We start from the raw sequence: 26,776 nt of genomic DNA, 5'->3' as shown, positions 1-26,776 counted from the left end.
GAAATAGACAGAAATGGGACATCACCATGTACCCCCTGACAACCCCAGCTGGACACAGACATGGATTTCCAATCTAATACTGGATTATGGACTTGTAGCCATGGCAACCCCAACACGACCACATCATGCAGATTATGCAACACCAGAAAGCGAATAACCTCCTGATGTGCAGGAGCCATGCACATGGTCAGCTGGGTCCAATACTGAGGCTTATTCTTGGCCAAAGGCGTAGCATCATTTCCTCTCAATGGAATAGGACACTGCAAGGGCTCCAAGAAAAACCCACAACGCCTAGCATACTCCAAGTCCATCAAATTCAGGGCAGCGCCTGAATCCACAAATGCCATGACAGAATAAGATGACAAAGAGCAGATCAAGGTAACGGACAAAAGAAATTTTGACTGTACCGTACCAATGGTGGCAGACCTAGCGAACCGCTTAGTGCGCTTAGGACAATCAGAGATAGCATGAGTGGAATCACCACAGTAGAAACACAGCCCATTCTGACGTCTGTGTTCTTGCCGTTCAACTCTGGTCAAAGTCCTATCGCACTGCATAGGCTCAGGTTTATGCTCAGATAATACCGCTAAATGGTGCACAGATTTACGCTCATGCAAGCGTCGACCGATCTGAATGGCCAAAGACAAAGACTCATTCAGACCAGCAGGCATAGGAAATCCCACCATGACATCCTTAATGGCTTCAGAGAGACCCTTTCTGAAGATAGCTGCGAGCGCACCTTCATTCCACTGAGTGAGCACGGACCACTTTCTAAATTTCTGACAATATACCTCTATCTCATCCTGACCCTGACACAGAGTAAGTAAATTTTTCTCTGCCTGATCCACCGAATTAGGTTCATCGTACAGCAATCCAAGAGCCAGGAAAAACGCATCAATATTACTTAATGCAGGATCTCCTGGCGCAAGAGAAAATGCCCAGTCCTGAGGGTCGCCACGTAAAAAAGAAATAATGATCCTAACTTGTTGAACTGGGTCACCAGAGGAGCGAGGTTTCAAAGCCAGGAATAGTTTACAATTATTTTTGAAACTCAGAAATTTAGTTCTATCTCCAAAAAACAAATCAGGAATAGGAATTCTTGGTTCTAACATAGAATTCTGAACCACAAAGTCTTGAATATTTTGTACTCTTGCCGTGAGCTGATCCACACATGAAGACAGACCTTTAATGTCCATTGCTACACCTGTGTCCTGAACCACCCAAATGTCTAGGGGAAAAAAAGGCAAAACACAGTGCAGAGAAAAAAAAATGGTCTCAGAACTTCTTTTTTCCATCTATTGAGAATCATTAGTACTTTAGGCCTCCAGTACTGTTGTGATTAGGTAATTCAGTACCACAATGGACATAGAAGTCAGAGCACGTACAGTGACCTGACAAAACCCAAAAACATAGAACGAGCTCTGAGACGTGGAAACTCTGCTGACCGCAATCCCTAATCCTCTCCAACCACACTAGAGGCAGCCGTGGATTGCGCCTAACGCTCCCTATGCAACTCGGCACAGCCTGAGAAACTAGCTAGCCTGAAGATAAAAAATAAGCCTACCTTGCCTTAGAGAAATACCCCAAAGGAAAAGGCAGCCCCCCACATATAATGACTGTGAGTTAAGATGAAAAGACAAACGTAGAGATGAAATAGATTTAGCAAAGTGAGGCCCGACTTTCTGAACAGAGCGAGGATAGGAAAGGTAACTTTGCGGTCAACACAAAACCCTACAAACAACCACGCAAAGGGGGCAAAAAGACCCTCCGTACCGACTAACGGCACAGAGGTACACCCTCTGCGTCCCAGAGCTTCCAGCAGGCAAGAAAAAACAAATAAGCAAGCTGGACAGAAAAAACAGATAACAAAAATAACACAAGCGAAACTTAGCTATGCAGAGCAGCAGGCCACAGGAACGATCCAGGAGGAAGCAAGTCCAAAACTAGAACATAGACTGGAGGCCAGGATCAAAGCACTAGGTGGAGTTAAATAGAGCAGCACCTAACGACTTCACCACAACACCTGAGGAAGGAAACTCAGAAGCCGCAGTACCACTTTCCTCCACCAATGGAAGCTCATAGAGAGAATCAGCCGAAGTACCACTTGTGACCACAGGAGGGAGCTCTGCCACAGAATTCACAACACACCTCATATGAACCTCCTAAATGCTGCATTTAATTGTTTAATATCTGGTTGTGACAATAGCAGCAGAATAGCTTGGAATAAGTATAGCAACTTTAGAAAGATGACTATTTTAATCAAATAGCATCTACCTAAACTTTCGAGTTTTATGATGCGAAACAAGATTTGATTTCCTTTTAAAATATTTCTCATTTTCAACATGAAAATGGCTTCTCCAATATGTGAGTTCTCTGATGTTTAGCTAGATTTGATTTAAGTATAAAACATTTCCCACATTCTGAACATGAAAATGGCTTTTCCCCTGTGTGAGTTCTCTGATGTTTAACAAGAATTGATTTCTCTATAAAACATTTCCCACATTCTGAACATGAAAATGGCTTTTCTCCTGTGTGAGTTCTCTGATGTGTAACAAGATGTGATTTATCTCTAAAACATTTCCCACATTCTGAACATGAAAATGGCTTTTCCCCTGTGTGAGTTCTCTGATGTTTAGCAAGATTTGATTTATCTCTAAAACATTTCCCACATTCTGAACATGAAAATGGCTTTTCCCCTGTGTGACTTCTCTGATGTGTAACAAGATCGAATTTATGTGTAAAACATTTCCCACATTCCGAACATGGAAATGGCTTTTCACCAGTGTGCGTTCTCTGATGCCTAACAAGATGTGATTTCTGATTAAAACAATCCCCACATTCGGAACATAAAAACGGTTTCTCCCCTGTGTGAGTTTTTTGATGTGTCACAAGAGCTTTTTTCTCACTAAAACATTTCCCACATTCTGAGCATGAAAATGGCTTTTCACCAGTGTGAGTTCTTTGATGTGTAACAAGATGTGTTTTATCCATAAAACATTTCCCACATTCTGAACATGAAAATGGCTTTTGCCCTGTGTGAGTTCTCTGATGTGTAACAAGATGCCATTTATGTAAAAAACATTTCCCACATTTTGAACATGAAAATGGCTTTTCCCCAGTGTGAGTTCTCTGATGTGTAACAAGATGTGATTTATCTCTAAAACATTTTCCACATTCTGAACATGAAAATGGCTTTTCCCCCGTGTGAGTTCTCTGATGTGTAGCAAGATTTGATTTATCTCTAAAACATTTCCCACATTCTGAACATAAACATGTTTTTTCCCCTGTGTGAGTTCTCTGGTGTTTAACAAGAATTTTTTTCTCACTAAAACATTTCCCACATTCTGAGCATAAGAATGGCTTCTCCCCTGTGTGAGATTTTTGATGTGAAACAAGATCTGATTTCCTTTCAAAATATTTCCCACATTTTAAACATGAAAATAGCTTCTTCCCTGAGTGACGCGTCTGATGTGAAAGAAATCTTGATTTAGTATTGTAACATTTCCCAGATTGTGAAGATGAAAATGGTTTCTCCCCTGTGTGAGCTACTTCATATTCATCAGGCATTTTGGGGTTTTTGTTTTTCATATTTTCCTTTAATGAAGTAGAAGAAAGGACCCGTTTAAAAGGATCAGATGATAGATTTTTCCTAAGAAGGGCTTGAGGTATATCTGTGATAACTACATGGTCTTCATATGTATCTGATGTGATACCTTGATCCCCTGCTGCAAAATCTGAAAATATCAGATGTCCCTCTGAGCTCCTGGTACCGTCACCTGCCAAGAATAAAATTATTATTTGTCAATAACAATGCACTGAAATTATATTAATATTTATATTACCTATATAGACTGTCTAAGACAGGAGACTAATACCCAAGGACTAGAAGATTATGATGTTAGGCCACCAGGTTGTGCTTTTTCAATATCTTCACATCTCTGTTGAAGCCGTATTCTCTGTAGGTTCTGTTTTCACTTCACCTGTCACCAATCATTTGCAGTTTCATGTTCAGTGGACCCTCATAAAGTCAACTGCAAGTCAGTGCTATTAGATAATGTTCATCTCTCATACACTCCCTGACAAGTATATACTTTCATTTAGCACAGAGAACAGCAGTATGGTCATGTAAAAATAAGCAATGGCTTTTATGCAAGTGTAGGTTTTGTATTTTTTTAATTAAAAGAAACTAAGTGATAGATACAACATATGAGAATAAGTTTTTTATACTATTTTATATGTATTGGAACTCAACAGAAAGCATTGGATTCCATCATGAATATGGGAGCACTGGGAATCTGAAAATGAATTTGCAGCAGTGTCCTCAGTCATTAATGGTTCACAGTTGTTGGTTCTTTCAAAGATCACCTAGCTTAAAGGCTACGGACACCTTTGTGCAGAACAAATAGGTAACTACATATGTGACTAAGCCTCTGTGGTAATAAAGTTCCACATATCTGTTTTTGCATGGAGCTATCCTGCTCATCAGAAACCTTCATAGCTTTTTTTTCACCTCTTCCACATTCAACCTTTTTTCTCTCGGAATGTCTCTCCAGCTCTGCTCACATGATATGTTTTGATTTCTCATGAACTAGCACAGCTGAAGTTACATTATCCCCCACCTTCTTCAATTTCTATGGCTGTTTACCACAACCAAGCACACTCACTGCCAGGCAGGTATATGATTTCTCCGTCATTCTTCCCCTCTCCATGGGACATATTCACACTATGAAGTTCTCCACCGTAAAAATATTGGACTCTGGTGGTTCACGAGGAAAAAATGTCAACATACAATATTCTGATTCAGTTAATGAACCAGGATATTATTATTATTATTATTTATTGTTATAGCGCCATTTATTCCATTGCGCTTTACATGTGAGGAGGGGTATACATAATAAAAACAAGTACAACAATCTGAAACAATACAAGTCATAACTGGTACAGGAGGAGTGAGGACCCTGAACTTGAAGGCTCACAATATTCTGGATGACATGCGAATACGATCTGAAAATGCAGACCCATTCCCTTGAATGGGCAAATTCAATCAAGCGGATCAAACACAGACATGTGTCCATTTTTCCATTTTTTGCCAGACAGCTTTGGAGTGTGTTCACACCTGATTTTCTGAGTTTTAACTGTTCTTTTCAGGAAAATGGAATTTATGCCCAAAATAGATCTGTTGCACAACTGAAGCAAATAAGAGGCCGAGTGGGCCTATTAATTGTGGTCCGTCTGGGTTCCTTTATTATTATTCATTATATGTGTTTTTTTTAGAATGGAAATCAAAGTTCTGAATGATAAGCTTTTTTGCTGTTAAAAAATATATATTTATATAATATGAATGTAAACAAAGGTGTCATTTTTATTCACACTATTTACCGATCACCATAAATCACTATATTGTACATGTTGTTACAATTACAGGGACACAACATATGTCCATATTTACTGTGATGATTTTGTATAATTTGTGCAAATCTTTTTTATTGAAACAAATTGCATGAAAATATTCATTACAGATCAAATCAACATCAGACAAATATGCGATTAAACAGCTTCAGTGCTTTGTATAATTTTTTTAAATGATTCTATAGTTAGAAATCTCTGGTGATTAATATTTTTCAGCACTTATAATGTTCTGGCATGATATCTGTATATAATGTTATATTATTCATGTAAAGAAGAATGCTTCTGAGGTTTTTAGGCTGAGAAAATTCTCCAGAACAGTACAGCCTGTGTCTCCCTAGTAATGTTTCTACCTTCCATATCAGGGGTCTTGAGTTCAGATCCCCGGCACTGACAAGCTTCAAAAGTATATTAAGAGACATCCACTGAGTGTCCTGTATTAAACAGGACTGTGAATACAGAAGTATCTCTTCTGCTTCAAAAGTGGCAAAAACAAAAGGACCTAAAAAGGTTAAGTACATGATATGTCATAATAACAAAAGGGCCATGAGTATAGAGCTATAACTGAAAAAATCACTACTAAAAGTAACAGAGTGAATTAAAAACCATCAATATCTTTTATCACATATGTAAAATGTAAAGTAAAAAAATGGATCAAGTGTAATGCAGAACAATATTGTATCATACAATTATTAGGTTCTGTAGAAGGACGTAGATCTGGGTATTTATTATGATGGAATATAGGCTGAACTGGATGGACAAATGTCTTTTTTCGGCCTTACTAACTATGTTACTATGTTACTATGTTACTAATGTGAAAAAAAAAATCACTAGGTGCAAGAGGGAAGATGTCAGAATGAAAGAACATGATTGTACAAAAATGAGGAAGGGAACCAAAATCTGTTTAAGGCCGGTTTCACACGTCAGTGGCTCCGGTGCGTGAGGTGACAACCTCACGTACCGGAGGCACTGACTCACGTAGACACATTGAAATCAATGTGTCTCTGCACATGTCAGCGTGTTTTCACGGACCGTGTGTCCGTGTGCAAAACACGGAGACATGTCAGTGTTCGTGGGAGCGCATGGATTACACGGACCCATTAAAGTCAATGGGTCCGTGTTAAACACGTACCGCACACGGACGCTGTCCGTGTGCAGTCCGAGTGCCGTGCAGGAGACAGCGCTACAGTAAGCGCTGTCCCCCCACGTGGTGCTGAAGCCGCCATTCATATCTTCTCTCCAGCAGCGTTCGCTGGAGAGAAGATATGAAAAATCCTTTTTTTTTTTTTCGTGTTTAAAATAAAGATCCCTTTATTATATAGGGGTGGAGCCGCATATTCATTACTGTAATGGGCGGCCCCACGTGACCGCTCATACAGGAGAAGCTGCGGCGAGGACAGGACGCTGCGAGGGAGCCGGGTGAGTATTTTATTAACAGTGGGCGGGCGCACAGGGGGTGGGAGGGGGGTGGGGACAGGGATCTTTATTTTAAACACGAAAAAAAAAAAAAAAAAAAAAAGGATTCTTCATATCTTCTCTGCAGCGAACGCTGCTGGAGAGAAGATATGAATGGCGGCTTCAGCACCAGATGCAGGGGACAGCGCTTATCTCTAGCGCTGTCTCCTGCACGCTCCGTGTGGTACCCAGTCGGCACACGTGTGCCACACAGATGGCCTACGTGAGCTCACGGACACACGGACACGGATAATTCCGGTACCGATTTTTCCGGTACCGGAATTATCTGAACGTGTGAGACTGGCCTAAGATTTAGGAATACAGACACATAATCAACGTGTTTAATTAGGGGGAAAATATACTATGTAATGATCAGAATGGATGGTAGTAGGTTTACAAAAAACAAGGTTATACCAGACATTGCAGGAATCTGCAGCAGATCACCATATAATGTAATATAATAATAATTATCATGTGCTGCAAGACAGATAAAGTAAACTGACCAGATGTGTGCAAGAGATGAAATGTCCGAACATGTCACAAAATAAACATATATCATAATATGCACAATCATGGCGCATAAATAAATACCCATAATAGATTTGTGCTCCCACTGGGATGAAGTCAACTCGATGTGTGCTCCTGGCACTGATTGTTTTTTAGGTTATACTCACCTGTGCAGTTATCTGTTGGAATCTCCTCTTTACACCACTCATCTCCTCTCATATATGTCTCTGTAGTATTAATATGGGGCAGATATTTACCCTGAAACAAAAATTATAAGAGTAAGAGAAAGATGAAAAAATCACAACCGGGGGAAGATCCAGACAACATTTAATGTCTATGATCAGCTTTACCCTGTCATCTCCACCAAGTATAGAACACACACTGAATGGCCACATTATTAGAGACACCCACGTTGTCTTTCCAGATCCTCAAAAATTCAGATTGTAATAAATTCCACTAGATGAAAAAGTAATTATGCGGGATTACTGGCCCATCCGCAAATAAAATGGAGATACTGATATGTTGTGAATAGTCTCTTTCATCTCATCCTGAAGATGCGCTAAAGGATTAAAACATGAGGACTATGAAGTCCGGGGAAGCAACAAAAACTCTCTAATGTTCCTGGAAGAGAGTGGTAGTTTCCACCCAGGATACAAAGTATTGATGGCTGGATATTCCATCATACAAGACTGCTACCTGACCTTCATATCCCCTAATGAGTTCCTTTTCCTGGAATGTAACGCGTAGGGAGGTGATTCTGAATAAGAAATGGTCTATGGAGTGTTATACCGAATTTTTGAATCTCCTAAATGAGTGGTGGAGTGCATCCTTTGTATGGCTTCTTCAGGAACGGGTGAGATTGTTCCATACTTTATGATGCATTTTTTGTGTTAGTGACTTTTGCAGATGCAGTGAGAATTGATGATACTGTGTTGATGTCACATTTCTGAGCAAAAAGCACACAGGTACAAATAGCAGCATTATTATATACCCTCCTTCAGCCGTTTTTCTGGAGCTTAGGGTAAGGACATGCTAGCAGCAGAAGCAGTTGTAAATTTGAGTATTTTTCTGCTTTAAGTACCGTTTCTCTGTGATTTCCTTGGATAACTGTTTGACTAACTGTTGGTATTATACATGTTTGTCTGTGTGTGTTGGGTTATGTCATTTTTAACTAGTACGGTATATTAAATGTTATGTTTTAGGTCCCTTTATTGTGCTATTTACAACATCCATCCACAGAGGTTCCAGGATGAGCCAAGAAAAAATCTCCGCCATTACTCTACCTCCACCCACCTTAAATGATGACACCTTATAGATGGTGGCACAGGAACTGTTCATCTGATGTTATAGCCCATATGTGCCAAGGAAAAATGAGTGATTTCAAACACATTAGCTGGACAGTCCTGTAGTTAAAAATTTAATACACTGTGCACTACCTGCTCCTCAGCACAATTTGTATTGCCGGGATATCCACACTAAGTAGTGATGAGGCAGTGACCCAGCAAAGATTCAAACAAAAGTCTCTTTAATGCGTTTACTTTACTGCGTTTACAGCATTAATGTCCAACTCACAGCATTACACAGTACACAATATCCTCCGGATAGCAGCCGAGAACAATATCCTCCAGTTTGCAGCCAATAAACACACCAGTCCACCTCAAGACCAGTTGCCTTGGGTGGCTGCACCGCTATGTACACTGTGTGTGCCAGGCATCTCGGCTCCCCTGGCTGTATGGCTCTGCTTGCCTGTGTTGCCTCACACAGGTGGAGCTCTGCAGAGCCGACTGCACTGCACTCCAGCAATCACCAGACTGACACTAATGCAGGGTCAGACATACGAGAAACTCGCACGAGTCTCGAATGTCAATACCCGGAACTGCCGCCGGCACTCGGACAAGAGCGTGTGACTGCATGTATTTCTATACAGCAGCACCACGCTCCGGTCACGAGTGCTAGAGGCAGTGCTGGGTATTGACATTTGAGACTCATGAGTTCCTCGCATGCCTGACCCAGGCATAACTCTTACAATAACACACCCAAACCCTTTACTGCAGGGCTCCTAACCAAAGAACCTGGAGCCTTCAGCCACATGGAAAACCAGGCCAGGAAGGAAACGGACTGTCACACTTCCATTCTGTAGTCCGTTTCAAAACAAAAGTCCAGCAGGTTTTCTTAAATCTGCCCTGGACAAATAGCTTGTCCAAGAATAACACTCATTTTATTTTTCAATGCAATCACAGCTACGCCTGTGACTGCAATGCACTCCCATGGCCTCAATTCGCCTCCATGCGCATCCTGGGGGGAATATACAGTGACCCTCACGTGTAACACCGGTCACTGCATCACATATTATTAATATCTTCCTCAACAAATCGTGTATGTCCTATGGATCCCCTTTCATTGTATTTTTTCCCTCAATCACAATATTCTCAGTACTAATACTTTTGACAAGAATAAACTGAAGAGGTTAGGAATTTTTCTAAATTTTAAAAAAGAAAAAGAATATCTGCGCTGGGAAAAAAACACACTAGAGGACCATAAAAACTGATAAATAAGTACGTTGATATCACGAAAAGACTGAAACCATGTTAAAATAGGAATAAAACTAAAAACGGCACCATAAGCAACTGGGAGAGCAACCTAATACCGCCAGATATATAAAAAACAAATAATAAACACTATAGTATCACTACCTGACAAGGTCGTCCAAGGAGGATAAGGATAGATGCAATATGGTAGGTTGGAGCATCCCAGTATGGAGTAAAGTGAAGTCCGTGCCTGATGGCAAATATGCAGGAAGCGGTGGAGCGGCTTGTTCCGATGTCCTTTGATACTTGCAGTGCCGCTCCACTGCTTCCTGCATATTTGCCATCAGGCACGGACTTCACTTTACTCCATACTGGGATGCTCCAACCTACCATATTGCATCTATCCTTATCCTCCTTGGACGACCTTATCAGGTAGTGATACTATAGTGTTTATTATTTGTTTTTTTATATATCTGGCGGTATTAGGTTGCTCTCCCAGTTGCTTATGGTGCCGTTTTTAGTTTTATTCCTATTTTAACATGGTTTCAGTCTTTTCGTGATATCAACGTACTTATTTATCAGTTTTTATGGTCCTCTAGTGTGTTTTTTTCCCAGCGCAGATATTCTTTTTCTTTTTTTAGATTTATCTATGTTTTTGCGGGTGGGTGGTTCCGCTAAAATATCTGCTGCAGGTTTTCATTGAGTGTGAGCGCTACAGGTGCCTTCTTTGTGTTTTGATTTTTCTAAATTTCCCTGACAACCATGCCTAAGTTGAGTGCTTAAAATTCCCATTCTAATATGGTTTCAGACTGAAAAATGATCACTTTATTTTATATTACACTAGTTATTAGTATTCTCTATACAGGAAAGTTTTGATAAAGAAAGTGTCAGTGTTTCTAATAAATTGGCAGTTCAGTGTATAATACTGGGGTATAAAATAAGTCTGATCACAAGACCTCCATAGCCTTATACACATCATATATATTTCATGACACCTTCTCTCCATCTACCTGATGATCCTGAGGAACATCGAGATCTTCTTGTTTACATTCCTGTGGAAGAAGAGGAAGGGGACATCTCTTTGGTGTTGTCCTCTCACTGGATAGAACTGGAAGAAAAACATACAGGGATGGAATTCATTCTTTACATACAGATAATTATAGAACGTGTGTTTTTAGTCCTGTCTATTACCTGGTGATGTGAGGGGCTGGGGAACCTCCATCATGATGTCCTTGTACAGATCTTTGTGTTCTTCTAAATACTCCCACTCCTCCATGGAGAAATAGATGGCGACATCCTGACACCTTATAGGAACCTGACACATACAATGATACCGTCATCCCCCGATCCCTCCATAGCGTTACTGTATAATGTCCCAGCATTCCCAGCAGTGTCACCTCTCCAGTCAGCAGCTCAACCATCTTGTAGGTGAGTTCTAGGATCTTCTGGTCATTGATGTCCTCATGTATCAGGGGGTGAGGTGGAGGCCCCATGATTGGGCTCAGGGGACTTTCCCATTCCTCAGACATATGGGCCTGACAGCGCTCACTAGAGGTCTTCTTCACTACTGTGTAATCCTGGTTATGGAGAGACACATTAATAAATCTCACTAGACATTTCCAGAGTCCTCACCTCTCCAGTTCTGTCCATCTGCTATTCCCATAGATGAGAATGATGTAATGTGACCTCATCAGAATCTCTCACCTCTCCAGTAAGCCGGAAGAGGATCTCTAGGGTGACATGTAATATCCTCTCCGCCAGGAGAATTCTCTTATGTAGAAGATCTCCACTGAGAAAATCTGATATTGTAGGAACCTGAATGGGGACAAGATGACGATGTAACATCATAAAGATCCCATGTAAGAAACCTCCGGAGCTGTTACCGGCGTCACATGATCACTACATCCAGTCATGGCCCCGTTCCTGCTCCCAGAATAACACACAATCCCCATATAGTCACATACAGAGATTTATCACAGGCTCAGCACTGAGGGGTTAATGTCCCCTGCCCCAGCAATGGGGAATCTCTAGCACCTACCTCCACCTGCAGAGCAGCACATCACATACATGGCTGTTCTGTGCGCACAGGACCTGTGATGAGGTCACAAGAGTGGAGGAGTCAGGGGGTCACATGATCAGGGGCTTTTATGACTAGTGGACCATGGTGTTATGGTGCATTGTTCTTCTAGGGTAAAGTAAACAGCTGCCATAAAGTGACGAACTTGATTGGCAAAAATGCTTATGCAGGCCCTAATGTCCAAACATCCATGCACAGATAACAAAGGATCCAGGATGAGCCAAGAAAAATAGGGATTTTTGTGTACTCACCGTAAAATCCTTTTCTCCGAGCCATTCATTGGAGGACCCAGACCGTGGGTGTATGCTGCTGCCACTAGGAGGCTGACATTAAGTAATACAAAGAAAGTTAGCTCCCTCTCTGCAGTATACACCCTCCTGCTGGCTCTCAGAGAACCAGTTCAGTGCAAAAGTAGTAGGAGATCAATAACAACATATGAGAGTATAGCATGTCAAATTATAAAACAAGCAGAAGCTAATAACAGGGTGGGAGCTGTGTCCTCCAATGAATGGCTCGGAGAAAAGGATTTTACGGTGAGTACACAAAAATCCTTATTTCTCCTTCGCCTCATTGGGGGACACAGACCGTGGGACGTCCCAAAGCAGTCCCTGGGTGGGGACAACATCAGAACAGGCCCTGTGTAACCGCTACTTACAAGTGCGCCACCGTGGCCTGCAGAGTCCGCCAGCCCAGACTCACATCTGTGGAAGTCTGAGAATTATAGTGCTTCAAAAATGCATGTAGACTGGACGAATCTGCAAGCTTGCAGGCGTGCTTTGCCGACGCCTGGTGCCTAGAACCCAAGAAATCTCGATAGACAGGAAGATAGGCTGACATCTAACACGGAAGGACTCCTGGATGGTGTAACAAATCCACCAGGCTAACATGGCCGATGAAACGGCTAAATTCTTCCTGTAACCATCAGGAAGACTTCCTCTTGCCGTCAGGAGGCCCAAATAGAGTGTCCAACCTTCGGAAGGACGCCGTCCTCAATACGTACCTACTCAGAGCACTCACTTCGTCCAGAATATAGGGATCCCATTCTGTTTTGTGGACTGGTGCCGAAAGAGATGAGGGAAGAATGATGCCCTCATAACAGTGGGAATACAATACCACCTTTGTAACAAGGGACGGGGATGGCCTGAGGACAACCTTGCCTTGATGGTAATAAGGAAAAAAGTCTGAAAGAACAGAGCCGCTAGCTCCGAAGACTCATCAGGATGATGAGATTGCAGAGGAAAAGGCGACCTTCCCTGATAGTAAAGTCTGTCCGGATCAAAAGGAGTCTACTGTAAGACTCCCAGGACCATTAAGGTCGAAAAGACCTAATGGTATGCGATAGGGAAGAACTACATGTGAAAACTCTGCGAGAAAGTCCCTACTTGCAATTTTGTTGCAATAAGAAGGAAAAATACTAGTTCCGCAAACAAAAAACCTTATGTGGTCAGTGCAGATCTCCCAGGCCCTTCCTGCTTCCGAAAGGTTCTCGGAAGTAGTGGAAGAAGAGTTATGGAAACTGGTACCAAGGAAGAACCAGAGCATGCACTGTGATGGCTTTTTAATCTCGAGGCCGAATCATGAACTTGAGTGCATTGGCGTTCAGTCTGGATGCCATCCGATCTACATCTAGAGTGCTCCAGTGAACGCAGATCTAATGGAAGACTTCCGAGTGAAGTTCCCACTCACTTGAGGCGGGACCCTGATGGTGTCTGCCGCCCAGAGTTCTACTTCTGGGATGTGTAGTGCCGAGATCACCGAATGATAGATCTCGGCCCATCAGAGAATATGAGGTACCTTGGCCATGGCGCCTGACCGTGGGTACCTGCTAGATGATTGACGTATGGCACAGCCTTGGCATTATCCAATTGAATTCGGATGGGGTGACCCGCCAGAGGGCAGTGGCCCTGCTGTAGGACTAGCCCTACCATTCGGATCCCCAGAACAATGATTGGGAGAAGAAGACTGGCATCGGTAATCACTAATAACCATTGAACCAGGAGAAAGGATTTCCCCTGGATGAGGAAGAAGCTCAGAGACTACCCTCTGGAAGTCTGTTTGACCTGCAGAAAATGAGAGGAGCGAAGGAAACTGCCTCCATTGTGTCACCATTTTTCCTCAGAAACCTCCTAGCAAATCGAATGGAATGAGGGGATGAGTGATCAAATGCGCAAGCCCCCTGTCGAAGGGCCACAACCTTGTCTCAAGGGAGAATTAACCAACCTCCTGGAAGTGTCCAGGATCATCCTCAAAAAGGATATCTGCTGGTCTGGAAATGAGGAAAACTTGTCTAAGTTTAATACTGCTGTAGATGCGTAGAGAGATAGATGAAAGTGGCACTCACCCGAGAGTTGCTGCGTAAAGATGTCCTTTATTCAAAGAAATACATGGACACACAAGCGGTGGAGCAGTGGCTGGTAGCGGTTAGGGTGCGGGAGGAAGGTGCAGGACGACGGCCGTTTCGCGCGATTGCGCTTCCACGGGTTCCACCTGGACCCGTGGAAGCGCAATCGCGCGAAACGGCCGTCGTCCTGCACCTTCCTCCCGCACCCTAACCGCTACCAGCCGCTGCTCCACCGCTTGTGTGTCCATGTATTTCTTTGAATAAAGGACATCTTTACGCAGCAACTCTCGGGTGAGTGCCACTTTCATCTATCTCTCTACGCATCTACAGCAGTATTCGACTTTACGTGATGCACCTCCCGGTAATTGCTAATTCTGAACTGTGCCACTTAGCGTCCTAAATTGAATCCAGCGTGAAAGAAGATCTTCTATGTAAGCTTAATATACCTAGTGCCTTCTGACTCTTCTCTTTTGCTTGTCTAAGTTTAGCTGACAGCCCAGGTGAGAGAGGGTTTCGCAAGTGATATGGACGACTCAGCGCAGTCCTGGAAGAGCAGCTAGAAAGTCGACCAGATAGGGCAGGATGACCATGCCTCTGGGTGCAAGAGGAACACGACAGCAGCCATGAACCTTGCGAACACTCGGGGTGCGGTAGCAATGCCGAAGGGCAAGGTCGTGACTTAAATGCTGTTCTCGAATGGAAAAGCGAAGGAATTTTTGAAGAGGGGAAATATAGGAATGTGAATGTAAGCCTCCCGATTGTCAATGGATGCCAGAAACTCCACCTTTTTCCTATGAAGTAATGGCTGATTGGAGGAACTCGATCCAAAGAAAGAGGACCTTGTCAAGCTTGTTAGAAGTTTGAGGTCCAGGATCGGTCTTACCTTTCGGTCCCCTTTTTGGAACCAAGATCCCTTAGCTCTAGACTGTCCTGGACAACTCTTCCACTGCTGATTGGGACTAGAAGAAGCATGCCACAGGCTTTTTGAATGCAGATTACGCTGCCATTCTCTGAGCTATAATGCCCTTCTGAGTGTAACGGCATTTGCTGCTTACAGCGCCTCGCAACTAGCCGCATCCAAGAAGCATGAACCACAGAGTCTCCCGCTCACGAGATTTGATTGGTCAGCTGTACTGTCTAAGGGAAAAGGTTACTGTTGTGAATCAAAGTAGTTAAGGTCTCTGACCAGGAGACCATTGCTCTTGCAACCTGCGGCGGCTAAGGGAGGGTAGAGCGCTGAACCCGAGTCCACAAGACAGAACAAACCAGATTTGCTATCTGACAGTCCGTGGTATTTTTAATTTATGACCCATCGGGCAGGGATACTGGTAGGTATACAGGTATAACCCGGTTAATCTGCCAAGTTAAAATGATGAACGATCCACCATCCTCTTAACAGGGAAATGGAGAGGGATCGTCCGCCTTCTTGCATCATCTGCTAAATAGTAGTGATGCAGAGGGGGGTGCTCGGATGCCAAAAATGGAGCCTCTGTACATCCACAGAGTTCAGATCCCCGGGTGGACAGGGCTGGTTGTCCGGCATTAGGCCTGGCTGCAGAAGAGGATACATGAAGGCGACACTCCGTGTGCTCATCTGCTGATGGTGTGGGGAGATCAGTGCCCTTTAAAGGACCCGTCGCCCCTAAAAATCAGACAAGGCATGGCATCCCACATCATAGGGGATATACGTGGATAGGACACCCCACGTGTTTGCATATTGGCTGAAAAAGGATACCTACGGAGATTGGTTGATGATATAAATAGTCAAATCCATCCTTTTCTGAAGCTCTGGCGAGTCTAGATCCAAGGCAATATCCGATCCATATTCAGAGTCTTGCTCTCAGCAAATTATTGGTGAGGGAGATCAGGAAATGAAGCTTCTGTTTTCTAGATGCCTGTACATTTCTAGACTACTTTCGGCTCTGCTAGCCGACGGCTCGCATGTAGGAGAGGGTCCACCTATATCGGTCCTGCGAGCACTCCGAGCCACAGAGGGTTGACGGAGAGATTCAATCTCTTGGCCAGAGAAGCCATGGATTGCGGTCAGTGACGAAGCCCACTGAGGGGAACTAGGTATTCTGTGATAGGCTGGGATCAGCGGTGGAGGGCTCCTGAGCTCATTTGGGGTGACCGGCTTCTGACTTTAAGACAAGGGAATATTGGTCATGTGCCTATAATACCAGGGAATGCTGGTCAAGTGCCTTTAAGACCAGGGAATACTGGCCATGTGCCTTTAAAACTAGGGAATACTGGTCATGTGCCTTTAAGACCAGGGAATACTGGTTCTGTGCCTTTAAGACCAGGTAATACTGGTCATGTGCCTATAATACCAGGGAATGCTGGTCAAGTGCCTTTAAGACCAGGGAATACTGGCCATGTGCCTTTAAAACTAGGGAATACTGGTCATGTGCCTTTTAAGACCAGGGAATACTGGTCATGTGCCTTTATTAGAACACAAAGAAGCAGAATAGGTAATATAAATGGGGATCACCACACATTTGGATATGGAAAAAGTTAAACACAGCTTTATTTAGGTACATCAACAGACAACAACAAGGCACTAACATTTAAAAACATTTAAAGCAGGGGCATATTTATGCCCCAACCATATAAGCCCCTAATAAGGCTACAACCCACACTTGACTCCTAGTTACAATAGAAATTTGAAACGCAAGTGTGAAACCAGCCTAAGGTACCTATATAAAGTAGAGGCATATCAATCTATTTGTATTTTGGTACTGTGCGGGCATTACAAGCCAGGCGAGCGTATTATCTTCTTTACATCCATATCTACATGGTATCTACTATATTTATGTTTGACGTAATTCCAATACTTTTGGTGTATGTTTATAGCTATATAGTTGTATCTGCGCCGATATCTAAGGCTTCATACTATTCGTCGGAGCCATCATTGACTTCTACTATATTGTACACATCAAGCACTCTGACTTAGGCACCTTTTTTGTATCCACACGGGTGCTTGAACATCTCTGTATCTTTGACTCAAAATACCGCTTTACATCACACAGCAGGTATAAGCGCTGGTGCTGTGGCATTTTTTGTTTATCAGTTACCCGGTGATCGAACCGGGATAGTGCCCACGTGCTTTAAGCCAAGCGTGCATGTTGTCTTGGCAATCCAGTTTATGTTGCAGTGCCGCTCGAAGGACGCTGGCGCATGCGCTCTGTGTCGAGCGCTGAGCTCAGGGCCATGTACGGAGCTTCTGTTACCTGGTGATTGCACCAGGTCAGTGCGTACGCGCTACAAGCCCAGCGTGCATGTAGTCTTGGCAACCAGGTTTGTGATGCAATTCGGCTCCAAGGACACCGGCGCATGCACTCTGCATCGAGCGCCGTGCTCAGGGCCATGTACAGAGCTTCCTGACAACTCCACGTGGTGTTTCAGTATCAACACAGCTGTATCAGGTATTGCAATTTATCAATTGTATATATAAACAGAAGGCATGTATTGCGGTCATTACCCCTGACGAAGCCACCAGATGGTGGCGACACGCGTTGGGCATCTGCGCTGCCCACACTAGACTCCGCCAGGTTGTAGACTCCCTTATGGCATGACATTGCATTGGATTTGCTATAATGTATGGTTGGGAACATACTTGGTGCCTTGAAATCCCCGTTCTGAGTCCTCAGGCCTATTGGGCTGTGCTGCTGACTATCTATTTTGCGTTATCTTCAGCTCAAGGAAGCAGCTCTGCTTTTCTTATATTAGTGAGTAGTAGTAAGAGCACCCCCCTCTCGTCAAAACACCCACTTCCGATTTTTGACAGGTGCCCCGCCCCTTTTTTTACACCTTCTAGCACTTAACCCCTACCCTCTCCTCCCCATTCGCCGCCCACTCTCCGACTCTGTGTGTGTCACTATCTGTGATGTCAGTTCCGTGCCCGCCTCGGAAGCCGCCCTGAGTGTGTCAAAACCTGTTACGTCAGTTCCGTCCCCGCCCCGCAAGCCGCCCTGTTCAGTCTCTGTTATGTCTCCCATGACCGCCCATTCGCCGCCCATCTTGTGGGCTTATGTGGCATTCCTTGATAGATGGAGAGGCCAAGTCCGCCCCACTTCCTGTCTAAACCACTCCAGTGTGTAAGATTGGGTTTATGTGGTAGTTCATGATAGGTGGAGAGACCAAGTCCTCCCCACATCCTGTCTAGACCTCTCCAGTGTGTAAGATAGGGCTTAAGTGTCGTTCCTTGATAGGTGGAGAAACCAAGTCCGCCCCACCTCCTGTCTAAACCTTTCCAGCATAAGAAAAAACATGTCTTGACATGTTTTGTGTAAGAAGACAGTCCCAGGGTTAATGACAGCTGTCTGTAGAATTCATAGCCCTCCAGGGTGTGTAGGAAAACTTGTCAAGACGTGTTTTGTGAGAGAAGTCTCAGGATCCTGCAACGGTTGTAGCTTTCATAATAATGACTTAATAAAAACTGTTTAAAAAAATAAAATACATTTATTGTAGCATCACGAAGACGGCATACACAAATCAAGAAATGAAAAAGGCGCAAATAGATCTAAAATACAGCGTTATACACACAATCCTATAGGTTCCAATACAGACATTTCAAAGTTAACATTTAAAGAAATGAAAAAGGGGCTTCGTGTTATAGTTCCAGAGTCGTTCAACCAGTTTTTAGCTAGAAGACGCTAAACATGATTTTCAACACAGCTTATTGTAGCTTCACGTAGAGGTATACACAAATCAAGAAATGAAAAAGGTGTAAATAGATCTAAAAAATACAGCGATATACAAACAAGCCTATAGGTTACAATACAGTCATTTCAAATTTAACATTTACAAAGTTAACCACGCGCTTGGCGACAGCGGCGAGATTCTCTGTTTCAGCAGCAAACGACCTCTAGTGTCCGGAGTTGGGGTAGCGAGTACTTGTGATATTTTTTTGAAGGGGGTTTGACGGGGTGCTCAACAGCGTTTTTAATTAGTTCAGAGCGACTCTGGTCGTATGGTGACCGATCACGGACGAAGGTATGTTTAATTCGGCCATAGCCCTCATAAAAATGTCGCATCCGTGTGGGGCGTTCTTTTTAGTTAGTACGTGAGTTTGCAGAGTGGTCCGTACAAGGTCCAACAAATGGGTGCCGGGAACGACGGAACATTTTGTAGACAAATTCACCTTTCTCAGTCCATGTAACAATATCTTTGTGTTGCAAGAAGCTGCTGAGTAGTATATTGGCATTTTTTCGGAAACGGGGGTTGATGTGTTCTATAAGCTCGGGGGCAGAGGGTCGTATCACTATTTCGGCCACTGATGATGGTGATTGTTCACCGTCAGGAGGGATCACAAGATTTAAATGCGTAAGTTCAGAAACGTCACGTTTAGCGTGCAGCAAACTTCGCTGTAGTATTTTGGGGTACCTTTTAATCTTTACATCATCAGGCAAATCAGTACGTCGTAGAATGGTGCCGATTTCGTCGTCTAACCTTTGGAGGGTCGTCTGACGTACGGTAGGCCCAGACGCGCCGATGTTTTTTAGTCTGCTAATCTCACGCGCAGGAACCAAGTACATTTTCTCCGCACGTTCCATCATCTACCGGTTATTAAACTCGTTATTAGCAGTATAGCAAAAGCTAGAGGCGGCACTATGAAACCTCCAGACTGATTCAGCAGATGTTGTTTTCTCCGAATGGACACTTTTTTGTCACTCAGATTTCTCATAGCTCTACGCCATTTCTGTAATATTTTTCTTTGGCGCTCTTTGAGAGGATGAGAGACTACTAAATCTCTGCCGGCGGTCTTCAGAATAAACTTTCTCTCCGACGAGGATGCTTTCATCAGCTTTTTCAAGAGTCCCCAGTTACACCTCACTCTCTCAGACATGTTGATAGAATGAAGGTTACGGGGCTGAATAATCACCGCAGAGAAAATTCACTTTTTAGAATGAATTTTTTCTTTTTGAATATACGCTGTGGGTAAAGCTGGTGGAAACAGATCCGTTCTTAAACGATATTCCTCGGGCGTATCACCTCTCAAATCTACAAGCAAGAATCCGTAAGGCTCTCGTGTAGCATCTTCGAAAACTTCTAAGAAGAAACGCGAGTTCCTCGGGTACATCTGCCGGGCCAGCGTGACAATTTGTATTTTATCGCGTGGGTTCTTAAATAGAACCATGTACTTGGTATTCAAGGTGATGGTTCTACTCTTTTTCCCCTGACCATAAACATTTTGAGCCAAATAGAATAGGCTCAAGCTTCTATGATGAACGTACTTAGTAAACGCTTTTTCCAGTTCTGAATTACAGCTAGCGGCCTCCATGAGATCGTCCACCACCGCCAAGTTGATCTTGTCAGGCGGGAAGAGTTCATCATCTACAAATGTCTGCGGCAAACCTTTGATAAAACGAATACTGGGGAAGGAATGACTCAGTTCATCGTACATTTTTTGCCAGCAAGAATAAAACCAAACAATATTATCGGGTTTGTGAGATAAATGTGTCGTCGCGTGAACTAAAATCTGTTTGACAAAATAGGATTTTCCAGAGTTAGAAGGGCCCGCTAGAATGCACGAGAAGGGGTGCTGTAACCGGGGGTCCGTGATGTTGAATGTTTAAGAACCGTGGCACGGCTGTGTAAATTCCAGAGCACGTTTCTGTTTTTACGTAACGACTCTGTCTATAGCAATTGAAGAAAAGCAGAAAGGCGGGCACCGCACAGCAAATATGCTAAGAAGATCAACCACGTGCATATATACAATCCACAGAAAAAAAAAGAGAGAAAAAGACTATGCACACAGTGGGATCAGCTTAATATAACAAATTTTATTATAGATATACCACCTCACCACGCACGAAGGCAAGATAAGGAGAAACAAACATTTAAAAACAATTAAAAGCTAAACCAACCTATCCACATCCACCCCAATACAGTCACAAGAATTCATATAATCATATACAATAAATGTACAAATCATGTGGCAGACATATACAAGTTAGGCAGAATAACAACAATGCATATATTTGATATCTGGTACTGCCAACTAGAAAAGTCTTAATGAAAAGAAGTCTCAGTTGAATCCTTAATGTGACCAATATACCCCAGTCGCACAGCGAGCCTGTGACAGATGCACGATTAATGTCCTGAAAAAAATCAGATACTAGGCCAGACAAAGTGCTGGTGCGACCCGTTTATAACCTGCCCCTGTTCTGGCACCCCACATGATACATTACCAAGCACTGCAGAGCCTGCTGCCGAGAAGTCAATTCCCCATACATATCCAGAGAGAAAGAATAAGCATGTGTGCCCTTAAGGCCAATGTAAATGCAACAGACATGCAATGGCTAGTGCTGCCAAATAAGGCTGAGTAATCCTGAAAGTGGAGCTTAGATCAGGAGGATCTGAAAAAATGGGGGAAGAGGAAGGGGGGGGGGGGGGGGAGAGAGGATAGGAGCCCAACGCGTATCGACGCTGCTAAGGTGTCTCTGTCTATAGCTACGCTTCGGGCGCTTGATGGTGCTGTAGTCTGTATCATATTCTGCACCTGTAGCGGAGATAAAGGGACATCAGTTGTTTGAAGAAAAGGGGAATTCAGCTCTAATAACCGTAGGATAAAGAAGTAAAGTCATCAAACAACTGCCTCTTGGTATAGACGCAGTGTTGAGTTTTGCGTAAGGTGCGAGTTACAATGTCCCAGTACTTTTTGACCCGCAGAATACCATTCTGCTCTACGACGAGCGTCTTTTCATTTTCAGGAGCTGTAGAGGAAGTGTAAGCTAACACTAGATCTTTTAGACTCTCAAAATTGATAACGCCGGCGTTAGCTATATTGTGTCTAAGATGTAAATCGATGTATTGCGCATCAGTCAGTTAAACAGAACGCTCAGGCTGAAGAGTTGACAAGATATTGAAGACCGTCAATGTGAGTTTCTGTTCGCGTATCACGGGCTGTAAAATGTTTATTTAATGTTGAATGTCTGATTGTCACCATTATTGCCGCTTGACTATTATTTTTAAATCTAATTATTGTAAGTATTTTATAGTTTATGTGCCTATTTTGTCGCTATATACTGCGTGACGTTATGTTGAATGTCTGATTGTCACCATTATTGCGGCTTGACTATTATTTTTAATTATTAGTGTAAGTATTTTATAGTTTATGCGTCTATTTTGTAGCTATATACTATGTGACGTTATGCATTTGTTACAGATGAACCCTAGTTTTAACGATCACGTCGACGACGAAGAGCGGCTCACGGACAGCCAGCTAAGTAAGCAAAGTTTTAGAGGGAATGCGTGAAAATGTAGTTATAGTACGGTGGAGGATACCAAACACGCTTTAATTTTATTTTAAAAGCTATGTTCCTAGACGCGGATATGGTAGAGGAATGCCACGCAGCTCCACAGTGTCTGATGGCTGAAATGCAACGGGAAACGGTCTCTGGGGCCCGTCATGTTAATTCAGAGTTAGCGGAAGCATCGCAATACCCCGTCTCACAGGAGCTGTTGACCGAACTGCAGCAATTGGAGGCTGAAGTGATGGCCGAGTGGTGCCAGGACAATTCCACGCTAGCCAAAGGTCCTCATAACAACCCACCTATGTATGGTAAGTCCGGTAACAAAAAACTCTTTGTACTCTACATTACTTTGTGCAGTTTTGCCGTAATTTGACGTCTGTCTATTTCAGAGAGTTTCATAGACTGTACAGGCTCTGACGATGACCTGCCGGCCGTCACCACCAGCGACGGTGAAGCTTGTGTGGTACAGCCGCTATATTCACTCACAGAAGGGGATACCTTGAGCCCTACGTTCCCGACAGCCTCTACGGCCGTCACCACCAGTGACGATGAAGCTTGTGCGGTACAGCCGCTATATTCACTTCCAGAATGGGATACCTGGAGCCCTACGTTCCCGACAGCCTCTACTGAAGGTAGTTTCAACCACAAATGGCGCTGTGCACTGCAATTGAGCGTGCAGACGTGTGGTAAATAATCGGTTATTTATTTCAGAGACCATCATCGATTTGACAGGATCAGACGATGAAACAAAAGACAAAGAAAATACATCACCGGGCGACAACGGTACAAGAACCAAAGAAAAATCAGAAGAAAAATATACAATGCGTCAACGTCTTATTCATCACCCACCCAATCGCTCTGGAGACCTACCAACCTGCCGTGTAAATGTTTACTATCACTTTCCTAATTTGTTAGGATGCGTCGTAGATTAATTACGAGCTCTCCATTTTCTTACGCAGGATGCGTAGTATATTAATAACGAGCTCTCCATTTTCTTACGCAGACGCTCCGAGAAAGACAGCGCGCAGACAACCCTTCAGAACTATTTTTGAAAAAAAGGAATTTGACCACTGGCCGCCGCTGTGCCGTCTGTGGAATCAATCCACTCACCATACAGAAGTAAACCCTCCGACACTCTCAGAGCGAAAAGCCGCAAACGGCTCGCTTCATTCAATCTAAATGCAGGAACCTCAACATCCCACGATTCTGAAACAAGCGGTGCGGGAACCTCAGGTAGGCCAGCGAGTAACGAACCATATGTATTACGGGTTTATGACACTATAGCTACAACACAAAAGCCTAAAGTTCAGAAACGTCCGCGTAACTCCACAACACGCCCAATAAAACATAAAAAGCTGAAAACTCACGATTGTATATCAGCGTACAAACAATGGCCCCTAGACGTAAAAAGAGTATTTGACAACTTATACAGTAATACCATGACACTTATCAATGCGCGCAATCATTTAGCTTACCTGCTGGATCGCTGTACAGAACTGTCCACCCAGCGCCCGAATAGAGCGTCCATTTCAAAAATAATGGTTTAGAGCCTCTATACACTGAGGCTGTTGAAGCATTTAAAAACCATTCCGAGGGCTCGTACATTATGACTAGGCATGACAGGTCGCGGTATGAAACGCACCTCCCCCCCCCCCCCCCGTGTAAAGGTTTTTTCAATAAAACACGAGTCATAAAACGATGTATTAAAAATACAACATACGCTAAACGTACGTTAAAGAGGCGAAAAAAACGCAAGAATAGGGTAAAACGCACTGCTATTCACTCAACACACGTTACGCAAGCGCTATCCCCACAGAATACTACAGCTCTTCAGGTTTTACCGACCGCCGACACTGAGGCGTCAGATCGCGAATCCTCGATAGATTCGCAATTCCCAGACGCTCTGCAGAATTCAGCGGCGGAGACACCTACAGCCAAGGAGCGGCGTCACAGTTTTCACCGCCTCATACACCGGCCATAGGCGAGCATTCGCCGTTTTTGGAACACTTATTTCACATTCGTAGGGAGATGAGTAACCTCAACGCCTATCAGTATATCGACCATTTTAGATTTGTGAACTTAGACCGTATACAATCCTTTGAAAAAAGTTTGGAGATCATACACGGTTGTATTCAAACGTTACTGGATAGAATCATGAGGGATATTGACCCGGGCGACTTTATACAATTAAGATTAGAAGGGGACGGTAGACTAAACCCAGTCTACGGTTTTAAACAATGTAGAGATAATTTTGACGCGACTGCTTTCCTAAATGCTGTGAGCAACGTATTGCAAAGCAACGCCGAGTGCATCGCCGGTGACTGCTTGAAAGTAATAGTAAGCGTCGTGAGGAATAGACGGGGAGGTACAAAACACAGACGATTGAGATCTATAGTTTACACGAGAATTATTCATCAGAAACGCCAAATGTTGTTTGATTTTAACAATTACGGTTCTAATCAGTGTTTGGCAGCGTTTCTCTACGCCTTACTGGCTGAAGAAGACGCGCCTGACACTGATTTAATGAAAAGTGCTGCAGAGTTGCACAGAAATTTGAAACTACCCGACGATCAACTAGTGAGCTTTAGCGACATTAGCGCGTTTGAGACGTATTTGAACGTTACCATTAAAGTTCTATACTTTAGTCAGGGAGACTGGCGCTATTTTCACACGGATAGAGAACCCATAGACAAAATATTGTATATTCTGCATCATGAAAAACATTATTACGGAATAAAAAATATAAAAGGATTCATAGGAGCGAAATTCTTTTGTGAAAAGTGCAGTTCCGCATTTCATCACAAAAATAATCACTCTTGTCAATACTTTTGCGCCACGTGTCAGAGGGCGGATTGCGCTGATACAGTTGCGGAGCAGTTGAGATGCCCCCGCTGTCTAGTTTTTTGTCGTTCGGCGAGTTGCTTAGAACTCCACAGAAGTCTCGCTGAGACTGACTGGTCATTTTGGAAACTTAAATTTTTCTGCGAGCGGTGCTATCGTTACATCCCCCAAACCGCGGATGACGAACACCGATGCGTCGGTGTACGATGCACCGTTTGCGGTGTTCCGGTGAACAGATTCTATAGACATCTATGTTATATGCAGCGCTATATGCCGAAGTAATCTACGAAACGATACATTTTTTACGATTTTTAATGTACGCAACAGACGGGAACTCACCAGCCCAATTACGTTTTTGCCACGGATTTGCACGGTGTATCTAGCCGGTAGTTTGAGGGTAAAAGGTGTACTACCGATTTTGTACATTTTTTTTACAAAGGGAGGATATGTAGGCTACACTTTTATAGCTCACAATGCGGCTCGATACGATTCCTACTTTATCATTTAAGAGCTGATCCATGAGAAGCTACGCGTTAACATCATAGCACAAGGCGGTCGCCTTTTGTGCGTATCATTACCAGATTTAGACATGAGATTCATCGACTCTTTAAATTTCATTACCATGAAGCTCAGTAAGTTGCCGCAAGCTATGGGATTTTCAGGTGTTAAGGGGCACTTTCCACATTTTTTTAACACCGATGAAAATCAGACCTATGTAGGGCCTATACCGGCTGCTAGCTATTATGGTGTAGAGTACATGACGCATAGTGAGAAAAAGGAATTTACAACGTGGTACGAATCGGTGAAAAACAATACGTTTGATTTGCAAGCTGAGCTCAAAGCTTACTGTCAACAGGACGTAGAGGTCTTGAGACGCGCCTGCGTTGTGTATCGCGAGCGCGTCATGGAAATGACGGCCAAAAACAAATACAATTCTGTAAGCGTGAAAATAAATTTACTGAAAAACTCATCAGTATAGATCCGTTTCAGCTCACAACGCTAGCAGCTGTTTGTTTGGCCATGTACCGCTTTAAACTTCTCCCCGAAGACAAAATAGCCATTTTGCCGGGGGATAATTATCACAAAAAGCACAAACGTTACTCGTCCCCCGCTATTCAATGGTTAATGTACGTAGCGCGTACAGAGAACCTAGATCTGCAACACGCTTTGAACAGCGGTGAGAAAAGAGTAGGAAACTTTTTTCTAGATGGCTATACGCTCGTCAGCGGATGCCCCACGGCTTTTGAATTTCAGGGTTGTTTTTACCACGGTTGTCCCGTTTGCTATAACGAGAATGACACAAACAAACTCACAAAGACCACTTACGGGCAATTGTATCGCATGTTTGAAGTGAAGAAACATT

At 43.4% G+C, this 26,776-nt stretch overlaps 1 protein-coding gene across 1 annotated transcript in view; it reads right to left on the bottom strand.

Annotated features, from left to right (window-relative positions):
- Window positions 1–2,249: 2,249 nt before the first annotated feature.
- Window positions 2,250–26,776, bottom strand: part of LOC138664064 (oocyte zinc finger protein XlCOF6-like) — a 67,966-nt gene continuing 43,439 nt past the window's right edge. Inside the window, exons 3-8 of the mRNA XM_069750482.1 lie at window positions 11,601–11,711; window positions 11,294–11,473; window positions 11,088–11,211; window positions 10,907–11,004; window positions 7,536–7,626; window positions 2,250–3,776 (exon numbers count right to left, since the gene is read on the bottom strand). Coding sequence (XP_069606583.1) covers window positions 2,338–3,776; window positions 7,536–7,626; window positions 10,907–11,004; window positions 11,088–11,211; window positions 11,294–11,473; window positions 11,601–11,711 — 2,043 coding nt within the window. The 3' untranslated portion in view covers window positions 2,250–2,337. The remainder of the gene's footprint in view (window positions 3,777–7,535; window positions 7,627–10,906; window positions 11,005–11,087; window positions 11,212–11,293; window positions 11,474–11,600; window positions 11,712–26,776) is intronic.

The sequence above is a fragment of the Ranitomeya imitator genome, chromosome 2, assembly GCF_032444005.1.
Source record: "Ranitomeya imitator isolate aRanImi1 chromosome 2, aRanImi1.pri, whole genome shotgun sequence".
Classification (NCBI taxonomy): domain Eukaryota; kingdom Metazoa; phylum Chordata; class Amphibia; order Anura; family Dendrobatidae; genus Ranitomeya; species Ranitomeya imitator.
Note: the sequence above shows the minus strand (reverse complement) of the source record. Positions and strands in the feature narration are given on the sequence as shown.